General features: G+C 49.6%; 1 protein-coding gene across 2 annotated transcripts in view; it reads right to left on the bottom strand.

Annotated features, from left to right (window-relative positions):
* Positions 1–17,616, bottom strand: part of NUBPL (NUBP iron-sulfur cluster assembly factor, mitochondrial) — a 106,972-nt gene that overhangs the window by 39,448 nt on the left and 49,908 nt on the right. For both annotated transcript variants that reach the window (XM_085627407.1, XM_085627408.1), the window contains exon 7: positions 7,138–7,231. In XM_085627407.1, coding sequence (XP_085483533.1) covers positions 7,138–7,231 — 94 coding nt within the window. The remainder of the gene's footprint in view (positions 1–7,137; positions 7,232–17,616) is intronic.

Here is a 17,616-nt window from a genome sequence, read left to right as displayed (position 1 = left end):
GGACTTCAGTCCTGATACAGTCCCTGACATGGTCTGGTTGCCTGTAGATTTTATTCTTGACAGGAAGATTGTCTCCAGTGTCCACCTCATGGGTGCACCAGGAAGTCTGACTAGGGGTCAGGCTAAACATATGTCTGAACTGCTGCAGAACATGTCTGCATTCAGTTTGCTGATGGTCAGTGAGGCTGCTTGCCAAAGCAACACCATCTACTGACCCATCATCAGGGTTCTGTGAGAGCAGGTCAGGGAGAGGGTTACTCTCCTCCTCCTGTTCCTCATCAGTTGCCATGAGCAAGCCCATGTCAGCCCTGTCAACATATGGCTTTAATTTGTTGACATGGAGCACCCTAAGGGGGCTCCTGGGAGTTCCAAGATCCACCAAGTAGGTGACTTCTCCCTTTTTCTCAACAATTATATGGGGGCCACTCCACTTGTCTTGGAGAGCTGCTGGGGCCACAGGCTCCAACACCCACACTTTCTGTACTGGCTGATAGACAGTCAGCACAGCCTTTTGGCCATGCCAAGCTTTTTGTAGTTCTTGGCTAGCCTCCAGGTTTATGGTTGCCTTCTTCATGTATTCAGCCATCCGGGAGCGGAGACCAAGTACATAGTCCATCATATCCGGTTTGGGAGGTTTGAGAGGTAACTCCCAGCCCTCCTTCACCAAACATAATGGATCTCTGAAAGGGTGCCCAAACAGAAATTCAAAAGGGCTGTAGCCAACCCCCTTCTGTGGAACCTCCCTGTATGCAAACAGAAGGCAGGGAAGTAAACGGTCCCATTTTCACCTAAGCTTTTCTGGGAGGCCTTTAATCATTCCCTTCAGGGTTTTGTTGAACCTTTTAACCAACCCATTGCATTGTGGGTGATAGGGAGTGGTGAACTTGTAGTTTACACCACACTCCTTCCACATTGCTTTTAGATACCCTGACATGAAGTTTGTACCTCTGTCAGATATAACCTCCTATGAGGGCTCTTGCCACCACAGGGGCTGTGGTGGTCCTGAGGGGAATTGCTTCTGGGTACCTGGTGGCATGATCCACAACCACCAGGATAAACCTGTGCCCAGATGCTATTGGAGGGTCAAGGGGACCAACAATGTCTATCCCTACCCTTTCAAAGGGTACCCCCACAACAGGTAGTGGTATCAGGGGGGCCTTTGTTGTGCCACCTGACTTGCCACTGGCTTGGCAAGTGACACAGGAGCGACAAAACTCCTTGGTGTCCTCTGACATATGTGGCCAATGAAAATGTTGAACAAGCCTATCCCAGGTCTTGTTTTGTCCCACGTGTCCTGCCAATGGGATATCATGTGCTAGGGTTAAGAGGAACCCCCTAAACTTCTGAGGTATTACCAACCTCCTGGTGGCTCCAGGGGTAGGATCTCTAGCCTCAGAATATAGGAGTCCCTCATCCCAATAAACTTTATGGGATCCACTAGCACTCAGCAGCAGCCTGCTGTCTGAGGTGTTCAAGAGAGGGGCAGCACTGTTGCTCCTTACTCAGATCTTCCTTGGAAGGTCCCCCCTGCCCCCAACAACTCAACCTGATCAGGCTCAAGTCCCTCTGGGGCAGTTCCTTCTTCAGGATCTGCTTCTCCTCCCTCAGGAGGGGAATCTGAGATCTGAGACAGAGGGGAAGGCACTGCCTTAACCCTACTGCTCCCCCTCTTGGGTAGCATCTGGTCCATAGTTTCAGGATCCAGAGCTGGTTCAGTTTGATGCATTTTGGCCTGTGACCTGGTCACAGCAAATACCTCTGCAGGTATGCCCAACATCTCAACATGAGTCCATAACTCTACTTCAGACAAGGCTGAAGTCTCTAGATCATTGCCCAATAGACATTCGACAGGGAGGTCTGCACTGACTACTACTTTCTTGAGGCCAGTTACCCCTCCCCAGCTGCCAGACTATGGTTGGTCCTGACATTGCTTGCATTGGTAACCTGGTACATTTCACCCAGGATGATCTGCCCAGGGTCCACAAGATTCTCTGTCACCATGGTGACACTAGCACCTGTGTCCCTGAATGCCAAAGCCTGTTTGCCATTTATTACAGGCTGCTGTTTGTATTTGCCCAGATTACTGGGGCTCACTAGGAAGGACATATCAAGGTCTCCATCACAAATCAGCAATGCCTGAGTGGGTACTCTGACTAGGCCTGAGTCCACTTCAGAACCCAGGGTCAACCCTATTACACCCTTATTCTGATTACCACCTCCACCAGTAGCTGCACTAGGGGGAACAGTTGCCTTAGGGGCAGGAGTGGTGGTGGTTTGGTCTTTGGACTTGTTACAGTCAGAAGTCCAGTGCCCTTTCTGTTTACAGAATTTGCACCAGGGCTTCTTTTTGCCTTTTCCCTTTGTAGACTGTGAATCCCCACCAGATGCAGATTTTTGGGGTCCTTGTGAAGACTTCTGGTCTTTTGCCTTATCCCCACCTTTCTCAGAGCCTTTAGGATCCTGCTTCTTATTGTCACCCCCTTGGTTCAGGGTTTTCTGCCTTACCCTGGTTCTGACCCATTTGTCTGCCTTCTTTCCCAATTCTTGGGGAGAGGCTAGATCAGAGTCCACCAGGTACTGATGCAACAACTGGTTTTGGCAATTATTAAGGATCTTTTCTCTCATCATAAGATTATACAATCCCTTAAAATCAGTAACTCTACTACCAACCAGCCAACCCTCCAGAGTCTTGGTTGCACAATCAACAAAGTCAGTCCAGTCCTGATTCTGTGCTTTTTGGGTGTCTCTGAACTTCAACCTGTACTGTTCAGTGGTTAAGCCAAACCCATCAAAGCTCTCTCCAGGGCTTCATAATCATTAGCATCCTCTTCTCTAACAGTGAGGAGCTTGTCTCTACCTTTATCAGAAAAGGAGAGCCACACGATTGCTGCCCACTGTTTCTGGGGGACTGTTGAACTTTACAGGCCCTCTCCATAGCAGTTATCCACTTGTGGATATCATCCCCAATCTGGTAGGGAGGAACAACCTTGGACAGGTTCCTATGATCTGGGATATAATCTCTGACTCTAGGGACACTGTTGCTGCCCCCATGGGGTTCTAACCCCTCTTTCCTAGAAGCTCTCTGGAGCTACAATGCTTCTTTATCTAATGCCAACTGCTTGGCCTTAAGGGCAAACCCTGCTTCCTCATACTGCAGCAGTTTGTACATTCTTTCGGTGGAGTTCTCTCTTCTATTAAAGTATGAGCTCCTCTGATGAACAGATTCCCTTCCAGAGTGATATGAGTGGTCAAATTCCCTTGAAGGGGACCTAACCCTCTCTTCTACTCTGTCAGTTCTCTTAAGGAGAATTCCTCTGTTCTGTTCAGACCCTTCTGGATCTGGCCCTTCAATCACAGAGTCCTGGTCATCATGATCTTCATCATCTAACCCAGACACTGTAATTGACCCACTCCCTGATTCAGATCCGGTAGCTCCTAGAGCCAACCTCAGATCATCTGCAGTAAGCACATTTATCAGGTGTTGTGTGGAGGGACTCTGTCCTTGCTTCAGGTGTCTTGCAACACACATGGCCTTCAAGTCAAAGTAGGTCATGTCCTTGTACTGAGGCTGGGTGGACCCATTGGCTCCATCCCTTGAAGACATTCTAGTGTTGTGCAGTGTTGTACTACCTACACTAGTATGTGGCCTACTGATCCTAGCTTGAGCTGTAGCAAGGGTGTGCTATCCCTTCACAAACAGCTCTAAGTTCAGTAGAACTTATTGATACTAAGCTTGACTTTTATATGTACCTTGAGTACCTTTAGTGGTTTTCAGTTAGTAATTCAAATAGGGATTCTCTGGTAAAACAATGGCAAGCTGGAATCCCACACGCTGCCCACCAATGTGAGAAGTTGGCCTGGCATATGCTGGTCACTAGTTATAGTGGCCACCTTGCACCAGTCCAATTCGACTCTTATGGTAGATAGGTTTAAGACAACCTTTTAAAGAAAGCTATCCTAGTGGTAGCTGTGGAGAGCAGCCTTCAGGCTAAGTCTCAGACGAATGTAAAGCAGCTTGTTTTACCTTATAATCTCTTGAATTACCAAATGAAAGGACACCACACAGGTATATATATCAAATATATATGTATTTATTACTAGACACACTCTACTAATCTCTTTATGAGATTAGAAGTCAGGAACATATGCACATATCAACGTTTCACAATAAGTTAAGCACAAATATGGCTGGGGCCCTAGGGGCGTACCAGACCATATACTAAAAAAGAGGTTTAGGAAAGTCGACTTGCAGAGGGACAAGGCCTAGGGCCTGTAGAATTGCTGGGGCTTCACTAATCCACCCAAGGCAGGTAAGTAAAAGACCCACGGGAGACGCGTGCAGTGTGAAAACACAGCCGCGGGTTCCCTATTGATTTCAATGGAGCAAGTCGCGGTTGGATTTTTAAAGTTTTAGGGTACTTCGGGGAAGTCTACAAGCAAGCCACTTACAAGGTAAGTACTTCGAGGGCCAACACACACTAGGGCACCGGAGTGCACGAGTTACCTCACCCAGGGAATCCGGGTGCATAGGTGTCTTTTGGTGTCGGGTCGCGTCGCTGTTTTCTATGGAAGCCAAAGAAGATTTGCTGCTTGCGAAGACTGGAGAAGTGTCCGGTGGAATCCAAGGCTGGATTCAAGATGAAGATGACCTGAAAGCAGAAGGGACAGTGTTCACAGTCACTTGCCAGTGACCCGGGGCCAGGAAGATGGATGCCCACGGAAGTCGGGTGATTTCAGGTGATCAAGGGTGTTTTGACTCTTCGCCCACGAGGTCCAGGAGGCATCGACGATGACCAGCAGCTGGATTCGGAGTGTCCCACAATGTCTGCAGCTTACTGAGGTGTCGGCAACCGGATTGGAGCCAACAAGCCTTGGCAACAGCAGGTCTCGTGGAAAGTGAATAAAGTCAGTGGTGCAGACCAGCAAGGTCTGAAGGACTCGCCCAGCGAGGGTGAGTGAGGGCAGGCCTGGAGCAACCAGGGGAGCCCTTTGGTTCGATAAGAAAGTCTTCAGGGGACCCACAAGCCAACGGGCAAGGGATCGCGAAGACGCCTCGTGAGGAAATGCTTTACAGGAGCCCACGGTCACTCGGGACGGGGTAGACCTCTGATTGGCGGTGCACAACCTGCTGGAGGCTTGGGCCACAAATGGTCCAATGCACAAGTTCATAGAACGTCGTGAAGGGGTTGCACTCGACAATAGTGCACGGTACCCGGGTATTGCTGTTCCTCGTCATTCGTGGGGTCCACTCGCCTCAGCTCTGCTGGGGACTCACAATGGCCGTCGAGAAGTCAGGAAATCCACTTCCGGGGCTGCAGGGACTTCGGACTCCGGTGGGAGCGGGAACGTCTGTGACCGTTGTTTCAAGTTTTTGGTGGCTGCCAAGCAGGGGAGTCACTCCTTGACTCCGAGGGAGATTCTTCTGTCTTCCAAAGGTAGTGGAACGTCGAAGGACCAGGATTCTTCTTGTAAAGCGTCGTCCAGGGATATCTAACTTGCAATGGCAAGGGTTCCCTATCTTATACTAAAAGACAGGGAGGGACTAGCTCTATGACCACTCCTCTGGGAGGGTCAGGGTAGGGGGTGGTTACACCCACTTCCCTTTGTCCAGTTTCGCGCCAGAGCAGGGACAGGTAGGCCCTGAACCGGTTTGAGCTGGCATATGCACAGAGGAGCCTACTGCTCCCCCAGTGCAGGACTTCAAAGCACTCTAGGAGTGCACCCACCCAGCCCCAATACACTAAATCCTGTCTGGAAGGTGGTGACACCTCCCTGTGACAGGATGCCTATTGTTGGACCTCCTCCACTGCGAGTTTCAGTCAGCAGCAGGAGGGCAGCCCAGTGTCTGTGCTAGTGGCATCCATTTTGTGATGCCAGGGCTCTTTCAGATTTCTACCGTGTTTCCACAGTGGGTACATGTCGTCCCCTCTAGAAGGGTGGGATCATACTCCCACACCAGGTACTGGTGTGAGGGTATGATTCCAAGTTGTTTGACACCAAACACGACATGTTTTGATGCAGTCATTCCAAAGTTAGCATTTACCGGGAGGTTATAATGCACTTAAGGTGTGGTTTAACCACATCCACAAACAGCAGCAGAGAATAGACTCTGCCAGCTGCAGAGGGGTCCTGCTCATGCAGAAGCACCCCCTCACATAGTAAACCAAGCACCCTGCCCTCAGGATTGTTAGGGCCTGCAATAGGGGTGACTGATAGGTTTATATGTGTGTGTATGGTGAGATATAGGAACCTATACCTCAGTGAGGAGTGCTAACACTACCTCACCCAGGCTGCAGTAGCAGGCCTGTGGTGTCAGATTTAGTCTGCTTTCCAGGGGTGGCATAATACATGCTTCAGCCCCTGGTAGGCCCGTGAAGTACCTATGCCCTTGGTACCTAAGGTACCATATACTAGGGGCTCATAAGGTACCACAGTATCCAATCACTAGTGCATCTAATATGCACTCCAAGTTGTTTAGAGAGAACAGAGAGACTGGGGCCCTGATTAGCAGGGACCCAGCCAGACTATAGCCAGAAACCAGTGTTAACATCAGAAAAAAAGTGGGGGCAACATAAGTGCAGATCCTACTCTCCTACAAGCGCCCTGTGAAGTTCAAACTCCTCTATGACCAAGAACGGATGGAAAAAACTGGACCTCTTTTCTGCCTGCGAGAAAGTGCCATTCTAAAGTGCCAGACGTGGCAGCGAGGATCTCACTCACATATGTTTCAGTTAGTACATGCATGTTCTGTAAAGAAGTAGTACATTTCAAGAGTTCTTTCATTGTGACCCTGCGATATACATCCATACCTGTTTGTGTTCAGGGATGATACTGTTTGTATGTTGTTAAACCAAAGATAAGTTACTGATTAAAACAAAGTTAGACAGAAATGTTTCGGGCGCACATGGCATGTCGTGTCTTTAATGAGTACATTTGTACCAAGTGTGCAGCCTCGTTGTAGGTGACGGTGACACAGAGCACACAGTGGCCACTGGTTAGATTGTTGGACATTAGGTTTGGGACAGGCTTGTGATCAGAAAGGATTACCCAGAAGTAGGTGGCTTGAGGGGAAAAGTGGAGACTTGTGGACAGGTCTCTACAAGTTGCTGAGAGTGGGTCAGCCAACTGCCACCATACCTGTCACCGGGATGTTCTGGGACACCGACAGCTGGACGTCTCCGGTCCCCGGGGGCATGTCAATCACCAAGTAGTCCAGTTCACCCCACTCCACCTGAGAAAATAAAGGGCACCGATCAAACAGAGTTGTGGGTACAAAACAAGCTGTCTTCCTACCAGCTCCATGGGGGAGGGCCATGAGACACAAGAAATAGCCAGCCTTGGGGGTGGGGCCATTCCACGTGACAAAGGAAAGAGCGACCAATTAAACAAATGTTGTGCGTTCCAGCAAGTCACCCTCAAAAATGCCTGAGAAGGTAAGGAGCGGCAAACAGACAAAGGGTTAACTGTCCATGCAGGTCACCCTCCCGAAGCTTTCCAAGGGGATACAACCACAACACCTGAGAAGGTAAGGAGCGGCAGACAAAGGGTTAACTCTCCATGCAGGTCACCCTCCCAAAGCTTTCCAAGGGGATACAACCACGACACCTGAGAAGGTAAGGAGCGGCAGACAAAGGGTTAACTCTCCATGCAGGTCACCCTCCCGAAGCTTTCCAAGGGGATACAACCACGACACCTGAGAAGGTAAGGAGCGGCAGACAAAGGGTTAACTGTCAATGCAGGTCACCCTCCCAGTGCCCTCAGAGGTGATAGACCACGACACTGAGAAGGTAAGGAGCGACAGACAAAGGGTTAACTGTCCATGCAGGTCACCCTCCCAAGGCCTTCGGAGGGGATACACCATGAGATCTGAGAAGGTAAAGAGCGACAGACAGACAAAGGGTTAACTGTCCATGCAGGTCACCCTCCCAGTGCCTTCAGAGGTGATAGACCGTGACACTGAGAAGGTAAAGAGCGACAGACAGACAAAGGGTTACCTGTCTATGCAGGTCACCCTCCCAGTGCCTTCAGAGGGGATAGACCACGACACTGAGAAGGTAAGGAGCGACAGACAGACAAAGGGTTAACTGTCCATGCAGGTCACCCTCCCAGTGCCCTCGGAGGGGCTACACCATGACACTGAGAAGGTAAAGAGCGACAGACAGACAAAGGGTTAACTGTCCATGCAGGTCACCCTCCCAGTGCCCTCGGAGGGGCTACACCATGACACTGAGAAGGTAAAGAGGGACAGACAGACAAAGGGTTAACTGTCCATGCAGGTCACCCTCCCAGTGCCTTTGGAGTGGATACACCATGACACCTGAGAAGGTAAAGAGCGACAGACAAAGGATGAACTGTCCGTGCAGGTCACCCACCCAGTGCCTTCGGAGTGGATACACCATGACACTGAGAAGGTAAAGAGCGACAGACAGACAAAGGGTTAACTGTCCATGCAGGTCACCCTCCCAGTGCCCTCGGAGGGGCTACACCATGACACTGAGAAGGTAAAGAGCGACAGACAAAGGATGAACTGTCCATGCAGGTAACCCTCCCAGTGCCTTCGGAGGGGATAGACCGTGACACTGAGAAGGTAAGGAGTGGCAGACAAAGGGTTAACTGTCCATGCAGGTCACCCTCCCAAGGCCTTCGGAGGGGATACACCATGAGACATGAGAAGTTAAAGAGCGACAGACAAAGGGTTAACTGTCCATGCAGGTCACCCTCCCAAGGTCTTCGGAGGGGATACACCATGACACATGAGAAGTTAAAGAGCGACAGACAAAGGGTTAACTGTCCATGCAGGTCACCCTCCCAGTGCCTTCGGAGTGGATACACCATGACACCTGAGAAGGTAAAGAGCGACAGACAGACAAAGGGTTGCATGTCTGAGTTGCTCATTCACTGGGAGGGACGAAGGACACACAATGGAAAACCAATCTTTTTTTTCAGATCTTTTTATTAGCAATAACGAAACGTACAGAACAAAGCTGTGCACTGGGAAATTTCTTGACCTCATTTTATAGCTGCGTCAAACCACTCCATCCCTCGTCCATCAGCAAAACCCGCAGCATGGCCCAATGGCGTTGTCTTTGATGACTGATTGCCAAAGGTGATGAGGGCTGGGCCCTCACATATGTTACCTTCATATCCATTCCACTATCCTCAAATGTTCACCCATTTGTGGGGGCAACCTCGGCCTTCATACACAACTCTCTCGACCAGCATACACCAGTCCATACTGCGTTTCCAGTCTTCCAATTGCGGCACCTGATCAGCACCCTACAATTTGGCAACATTCCTTTTAGCCACAGCCAACCCCAGGTCATCCATATACATTCCATATGGAGCAACTCTGTTTCCTCCCAGACATTTAAAAGACACCACTTCGCAGAGGTGGTGAGGGGTGCACCACACACCTCACGCAGACGGGCAATCACCGCCACCGAGTGCTGGGCTGTCCCAAATCATATAAAAAAGGTACCAGTATGGCCACAGCCTCTTTGGCAAGCATCAGTCAGCGCCCTACCCATTTTAACCAGCGCAGTCTGAGCGTAATAGAAGCGGTGGAGGATCTTCAACTGGACTAGGCGAAAACCGGACCATACAGCCACTTCTGCAGGGTATGTGAGGGCCGCCACCCGTTTGTCGTCTTCCAGGCCCCACAAATCTTGGACCCAGAGCTCCTTCAATTGTGTCAGGGCATCCAGTATTTTGTTAAGAAACTTATAGCACGTCAAGGATGTGGCTCTGTGCGGCATGTATTCATCTAATAACCTGTCCTCCAGGGGTGAAGTCTACTGGAGCACTGTTCCCTTTGGCAGTGCTGCCCTCAGGGTGTTACAAAAGGGGGTGGTGATGGAAGGGGCATCAGAACCAATCAAACACTCACACCCAGTCAACAGATCTGGGTTTGATCCATCACCATTCTTTAGCCCACTCTGCCACCCCAGTTCAGACATGGCCATATGCAAATCAGTCTGACCCTGTGCCTCATGGGAACAGTCCAGCCCGAACTGCCAAGCCATGCCTTCCCTGGACCGGAAACAAGCTTCCTAGGACCGGTTTCTGGCATTTCGGCCGTCTTCAGCCAGGCTTGCTTGAATCCAGTGGCAAAGTGAGCAAGGGACTCACGTCTGAGCATACCCTGCCAACTTATGGCGAACAAAGCGGTACAAAAGGGGGTGGTGATGGACGGAGCATCAGAACCAATCAAACACTCACACCCAGTCAACAGATCTGGGTTTGATCCATCACCATTCTTTAGCCCACTCTGCCACCCCAGTTCAGACATGGCCATATGCAAATCAGTCTGACCCTGTGCCTCATGGGAACAGTCCAGCCCGAACTGCCAAGCCATGCCTTCCCTGGACCGGAAACATGCTTCCTAGGACCGGTTTCTGGCATTTCGGCCGTCTTCAGCCAGGCTTGCTTGAATCCAGTGGCAAAGTGAGCAAGGGACTCACGTCTGAGCATACCCTGCCAACTTATGGCGAACAAAGCGGTACAAAAGGGGGTGGTGATGGACGGAGCATCAGAACCAATCAAACACTCACACCCAGCCCTCAGGGTGTGGCAGACCTGTATGTAGCGATACGTTTCAGTAGGCGCCAATTGATAATCATTCTGTATGTCTGTGAGGGAGATAACATCTCCTTGGTTTCACAAGTCGGCCACTCAGGAGAGACCAATATGGTCCCATTTATCGAAGACTAGTAACCATCCCAATGTATCCAATGCCGCGGTGTCCTACTGGGGGGTAGCCTGTGTGATCCTCCCCTTCCAGCCTAAGGCCCGTGTTGCTGTATGCCAGAGGTCAACCACGGTCGCAGTTTGGCCATGAAGGTTAAGCTGCTTTGGGGTACCGTAGAGAGCCCTAAGATTCCCCCCACTGCATCACCAGCCTATCCATCCGGAAGGCTGGTTTCTCTGTGGAGCAAAAGATATATTGATGGTTATGTCTGCTGGCAGCCCAATAATATTTTTGAATGTCGGGTAGGGCCACTCCCCCATCACACCATACCCTCATCAATTTGTGTGGTGCTATCTGCGTAGAGCCTCCACCCCAGAGCAACGCCCTGAGCTTGCTCTCAATGTTCTTGAGATATGATTTATGGACAGGGTATGGTGAGTTTTGCATAAAAAAACAATCTACGGGGCAAGCTTATTCCACCTGAGAAAGGAACAAGCGACCAACCAGATGCAGAGCTGTGCATTCAAACAGTTGACCCTCCCAGTGGGTACAAGGGGAGGGGGCGGGGGGAGACGTAAGCAAGAAATCGCTTCAGACAGAGAAGGGACCCAGGGCAGTCCAGAGACCAAGAAGCAGGAACCTACAAGACCCCATACAATTTGTTACAATCCTTGGCAACCATTTTAGCCATGAATGGGACATTGATCCCATGTGCTTTTCTAGAATGTAGGAGGAACAATAGCATATCTCCTACAGCCTGTACCTGCTGTGGAGCCTAGTGACACAACCATCAATGGATCATACAAATTTAGGGAAGACAACTCGTCCAGCGTCCTAGTCTGCACCATGTGCTGTTGATTGATGCTGCAGATACTAGACTAGGTGCAGATGGTCAGATGACACCCTCTAAACCCTACATATAACGTCTGGCACTGGTCCGGCATCCTAGTATGCACCATGCGCTGTTGGTTGAAGCTGAAGACACTAGACTAGGAGCAGATGACACCCTCTAAACCCCACATCAAACGTCTGGCACGGGTCTGGCGTCCTGCTCTGCACCAGGTGCTGTCAGTTGATACTGCAGACACTAGACTAGGAGCAGATGACATCCTCTAAACCCCCACATCAAACGTCTGGCACTGGTCCGGCATCCTAGTATGCACCATGCGCTGTCAAGTGATGCTGCAGACACTGGACTAGGAGCAGATGACACCCTCTAAATCCCACATCAAACTTCTGGCAATGGTCCGGCATCCTGCTCTGCACCAGGTGCTGTCGGTTGATGCTGCAGACACTAGACTAGGAGCAGATGGTCGGATGACACCCTCTAAACCCCACATCAAACGTCTGCCACTGGTCCGGCATCCTGCTCTGCACCAGGTGCTGTCGGTTGATGCTGCAGACACTAGACTAGGTGCAGATGACACCCTCAAAACCCCACATCAAACGTCTGGCACTGGACCGGCGTCCTGCTCTGCACCAGGTGCTGTCGGTTGATGCTGCAGACACTAGACTAGCTGCAGATGGTCAGATGACACCCTCTAAACCCCACATCAAACGTCTGGCACTGGTCCTCTTCCACAGGGACAGCTTCCCTGCCCGCATGCCAATGCTATGAGCCACGCTGGGACCAGCGTCTGCAAACAGAGACAGAAGCACAGATCTGGGCCACAGCAGGCACTTGCTGCTCTACAAGTCCCAATGACCGAAGACATATCTGCGCCCACGACAGAGTCCATATGTAACCGCCTTTGGACAACTCAAACCTCTACAGCGAGAGGTCATCTGAACGAAATGTGGCGTGGGCACACCAGGAGTGCACTTTTCAACCAGACGTCCTCTGCCAATGTTACCCGCTGTTGGAACACTGTTCTTTTTCATAACAGACTCTCTTTGGTTGCAGTGTCTATTTGAAAAGTCTAAAAAACTCTTTTGTCCCAAGCTGCTAACTTTCATCTTTTTCATACTGATTTATTTTCTTTGTTATCTGGTCATTTTTCTTTTAAAGTGTTTTTTTCTTTCTTACAGTGTTTTTTAAAACACTGATTTTGTTTAAGTAGTAAATACTGATTTTCTCTATTGGACACTAGTATTCAAAACTCTTTCTGTAAAAGGCATTATTTACCACAAACTGGACTGCTGAAAGTGTTTAAATAAAAATGACATGAAGTAATACATGGAGTTATGGTTCCATTTGGCACAGGCGTGATTGACTGTGTGAAGGTTATGCACATGCCAAGGGTATACAGATGATGGCAAGGTGTAAGGAAGAGGGTTTCTGTTGCGGTAACCCGCCCACTTTTTGCCTGATAACTGATGCACTTTTCCTTATTGTGCCCTGGGCTCCTGCCAATCAGGTGCCCGGGCCTGTGTTCCTTCCCTAAAAACTGCCTAACAGCCAAAACCTAATTGGCATCTCTGGTCACATGTCAGCCCCTGGTAGATGGTACCCTAGGTACCCAGTGCCTTGTGACCAGAGAAGGCCCCTAACGGCAGCAGCACTTATTGTGCCACCCTTAGAGGCCCTGTACCCTGAGACACACACACACTGCCTTTGCAGGCTGAGTGTCTGGGTGCAGAACAAAACAAATAGTCGACATGGCACACATCCCTGTGTGCCATGCCCACAACACACACTTCCCTGGCATACCTCAGTCACCCCTCTAGCTGGGTGCCCTATGCCAGTGGTGTGTGCACAGGTGCATGAGCCCTGTGCCCCTACAGTACTCAGGTCCATTCCTGGGCACTGTAAGTGCAGTGCTGCCATTAAGAGTATATGGTGCTGGGAGGTCGTTAACACGAACTCCACAGCACCATGATGGCAACACTGAAGACTAAGAAGTTTGGTATCAAACTTCTCAGCACAGTAAACCCACACTGATGCCAGTGTGGGATTTACTGTAAGATGCACGACAGAGGGCATCTTAGAGATGCCCCCTGGACCTAACCTACAATCCACGTCTGCTCTGAGGCTGCCTAGGCTGCCACACAGCAGACATGTTGCTGGACCCCTGGGTAGAGAGCCATCCGCTCTCCTGGGCCTGCAACAATGCACATCCTGGGTGAGGTGCCAAGTCTCCTCCCCAGGATGAGCAGGGGAAGCTTCAAAGGCATTCTGCCTTTGTGAGCTTCTCCAGGCCACTTGCTGTACTCAGCAACTGGCTCCCACCGGTTCTGACCCCCACTCTAGCGGGAAGACTGGCTGGAAACCCCAAGGGAGGAAAGGGGGTGTGCCAGCCTCTGCCAACTCCACCCCTCAGGTGGGGTGGCGAGGTGAAGCACATCTCCGGGCTCTCGCCATCTTGAAGATGGGAGGCCCTGCCCAATCAGGACTAGGCTACTGCCCCCCTCCCACAGGAGAGTGGCAGGATAGGGGGTGTACCCACCCCAGGGCAGGGACTCATTGGTCCCTGCCCTTTACCTACCTGTAACGCCCCTAAATCTAGTATCTAGGGGCACCCTGAACCTTCCTTCCTTAGATCCAGATTCCGAAACAGCAAAGAAGATCAAGAAAGAAGACCTGCCGTGCAGCTGCTAACAAGAGGAAGACACCAACTGCTTTGGCCCGAGCCCTACCGGCCTGTCGACCCTCGAACCTGCTCCTGCTAAATCCCGGCATCTTCCGTAGCCCGCAACCTCACAAACCCCGGAGGACCTGGCTACCTTGTGACTCTAAGCATGTGGGACTCCCACGAGCAGTAGTTGTGCTCAAAGCAAGTAACTGACCCCTTGCACCAGCCACGAACCACGAACCCTGCACACTATGCACCTGCCAAGCCTGGCCTGTGCTGGAGTGGACAAAGACCACGAGGACGTCCCCCCGGCGACTATGACCCCGAATCCAGCACCCAAGGACCCACCTCGACGCTCCTGATGACGCCTGCAGCCTCAGAACCAGGGACCCCCCCCAACCGCGATCAACAGAGGGTAAGATTTCCCGACACCAAAAGGCACCCCTGCACCCGGCGCCCTGCAGCCGCCTGTGCCAAACTCCTGGGTACCTACCTATCCTCCAACTACCCAACTTACCTCTCGAAGTGGTGGTCGCACCTGAAGAAACTTCGTCCCCGAGCTTGCAGCCTTTGTTCGTTCTTGAGCTTCTCCATTGCAATCCATTGAGCGCCCGACGGCTCAAAAGCACCCTGCACCCAGCCGCCCGAGTGCCCCTGGCAGTGCAACCTGTACTCCAATCTACTTCCCCATTTGCCCTGAGCAAGTGACCAGGTGCCCAGCTCCCACAGTCGCGTGGCCTGCTAGCCAGCAGCCACCAACCAAAACCCCCTGCCTTCACTAGGATAACATTGGGCCTAACTCACTCTGCACCCGGCTGCCCCTGTGCCGCTGAGGATGTAACAACTGTACTTACCTGACCCTGGGAGACCCCTGGGTCTATGCCCAGAACCTTAACTCTGCCAGTTGAGTACTTACCCAAAAGCCGATAACCCACTTTTCTTCCATAGGGTAACATTGACTGGTTTCACTTGAAAATTCTTTTCAAGTGTGGAGTTTCTAAACTTTAAAATATTCACCTAAAATCAACTGAGTAACGAAAACTAAAATACTCACCTGCTATCAGGAGAGATCCCAGGGCTAGATCTTGGTGCCCAGCCCTGACCCTGAAAAGTAATTACAACCATACTTACCGCTAACTCAATTTTCTTCCATAGGAAGCCATTGACAGTTTTCTGTGAAATTTCTTCCAAGTGTCGATTTTTGCAAACTACAAATATTCTTTAAAAATCGCACCAACTATGAAAACGTAATTACTTACCTGTTATAGATCGATGTCCCAGTGCTGAAGCTAGGAGCCCAGCACTATATGACAAAAGTAACAAGAACATACTTTACCTGTAACTTGAATTTTCTTCCATAGGAAACCATTGACTGTTTTTCTGTGAAATTTCTTCTGTCAATTTTGCAAACTTACAAATATTCGTTAAAAATTGCCTGTATAACCTAAACGCATTCTCTCAACTGCTTACAGGTGGCACGCTAGTTCTGGATCCAGGATCCAACACTGAACTAGAAAAAGTAACAATAACCCCACTTACCTGCTAAGTCAATTTCCTCCCATAGGATAACATTGGTGATTTTATTAGAAAAAGTTTCTAAGTGTCACCCTTTAAAATACCAAAATATTGCTTAAAAATCACCACAGTAACTAAATCGTATTTACTCACCTGTTTCGAGGAACTGTCCCAGGACTGAATCTAGGATCCAGTCCTGCGTTAGAAAAGTAATCCTTAAAATAACTTATTGCATTTAACTTGAAATTCCCATTGAGCTCAATGTATTATTGTGTTTGAAGTTGTGTTGCCTATTGCAACCACTGTAGCTATTATATTCAAAAGTCAATTGCCTACTGCAAAGTATTTATCTAAAGCATCTCAATCTGAGAAAGTATATTCTGATACCTATTGTTGGTTCTAAAATAAAACAACTACCTATTTTGATACAAAAACCATTGGCCTAGAGTTCAGTTATGGAGTGTGTGAGACCATTTGCTGACTGAGTGCGTGCAACAAATGCTTTACACTGTCCTCTGATACTGCCTTACTGCTCGACCAAGCTACCACTTTAGAGAGTAAGGTTATATCTAACTTTAGCCTCTGCCAAACCTCTGGGGACTGTGGACTCTGTACACACTGTACCTATTTGGGAACAGTATATACAGAGCCCCTTTCTCACACAAGGGTATAGAGATGATGCCACGGATATACAGATGATGCCAAGGGTATACAGATGATGCCAAGTGTATACAGATGATGCCACGGGTATGCAAATAATCGCAAGGTAATACATAAAATGCCACAAGTATACACAAGATGCCAAGGTCATACAGATGATGCTACGAGTACACACGATGCCAATAATCCAAAAGGATGAGACGCAACAAACTTCCAGGTCAAAAGTGTTTACGTATTAGTCCAATTTCCATGTAGTGTACAATTTAGTCCATGATTCTCATTTTTGTTAAACAAGTTATAATTTATTATTCTTTTTTCTTCTTTTCACACTTGAGTATCCAATAGTAAAACGATGCAGCCAACGTGTTTCGCACCAACAAGAGGGCTTCTTCAGGGCACCACAACTCCCGTATTGAGGTACAGCGTAATTAGGAAACTAATTGCGTCCTCCACGTTTCGTTGCGTGCTTCCAGGTGTCATCCAAAAGCTGTCCACCATCCAATTACACGTTTTCAGTAGCCATTAATACCTTGAAGAATCATATGTGTTCATTTTCAATCAAAGCTTTGCATGTCTATTCAAGAACCGCAATCACATCGCCAAGAGTACGTTCTTTGGCAGCACCATCCCGGTCTGCCGTGTCCTAGTTCACGTCAAATACATGATGCTAAGAGTATGGTGAAATGTCCCCTGCAATGTAAAGGTGCTGCGCTACCTTGATTCCGTTGTGTGCACTGCATTTTCCTCACAAATGGCCTCACATATTGAGCCATTACTGGGTGCTTTCGGTTTTTGAGCTCCTCAGGCAAACCAAGGTTTTGCTGATTGGGCGGCAGAACCCAGGTGAATTTCCATCGTTACCTGGGGGAAATGTAGAGAAGAGGGCCTTTTATACCTCTACCCAAATCGAGAAGTCTGTCAACACATTCGGGCCCCCATAAATGTCCAAAGCAGTGCCCTTTGTCCTCTGATAACAAGTTTGACTGTGTTGGCAACAAGAGGGCTTTGCCTAGGGAGCATGATCTGTACCTGGCTGGAGCTTCGAGTAAGGGTCAAGGGATCAAGTGTCCTTGTTCACCATTAGTGAGGTGCCCCCGCTTGGACCCTTCCAAGCCCTTGTTTTGATAATGTTTGGGTCCAGGTACTTAGCACACATCTGGGCAGTCCAACCCATGCGGGTCTTGTTCTACCCACTATGTGGAAGAAAAGTCCATGAAAGGGGAGCATATCCTGGTTGGCGGC

Source organism: Triturus cristatus, chromosome 9 (genome assembly GCF_964204655.1).
Source record: "Triturus cristatus chromosome 9, aTriCri1.1, whole genome shotgun sequence".
Lineage (NCBI taxonomy): Eukaryota > Metazoa > Chordata > Amphibia > Caudata > Salamandridae > Triturus > Triturus cristatus.
Note: the sequence above shows the minus strand (reverse complement) of the source record. Positions and strands in the feature narration are given on the sequence as shown.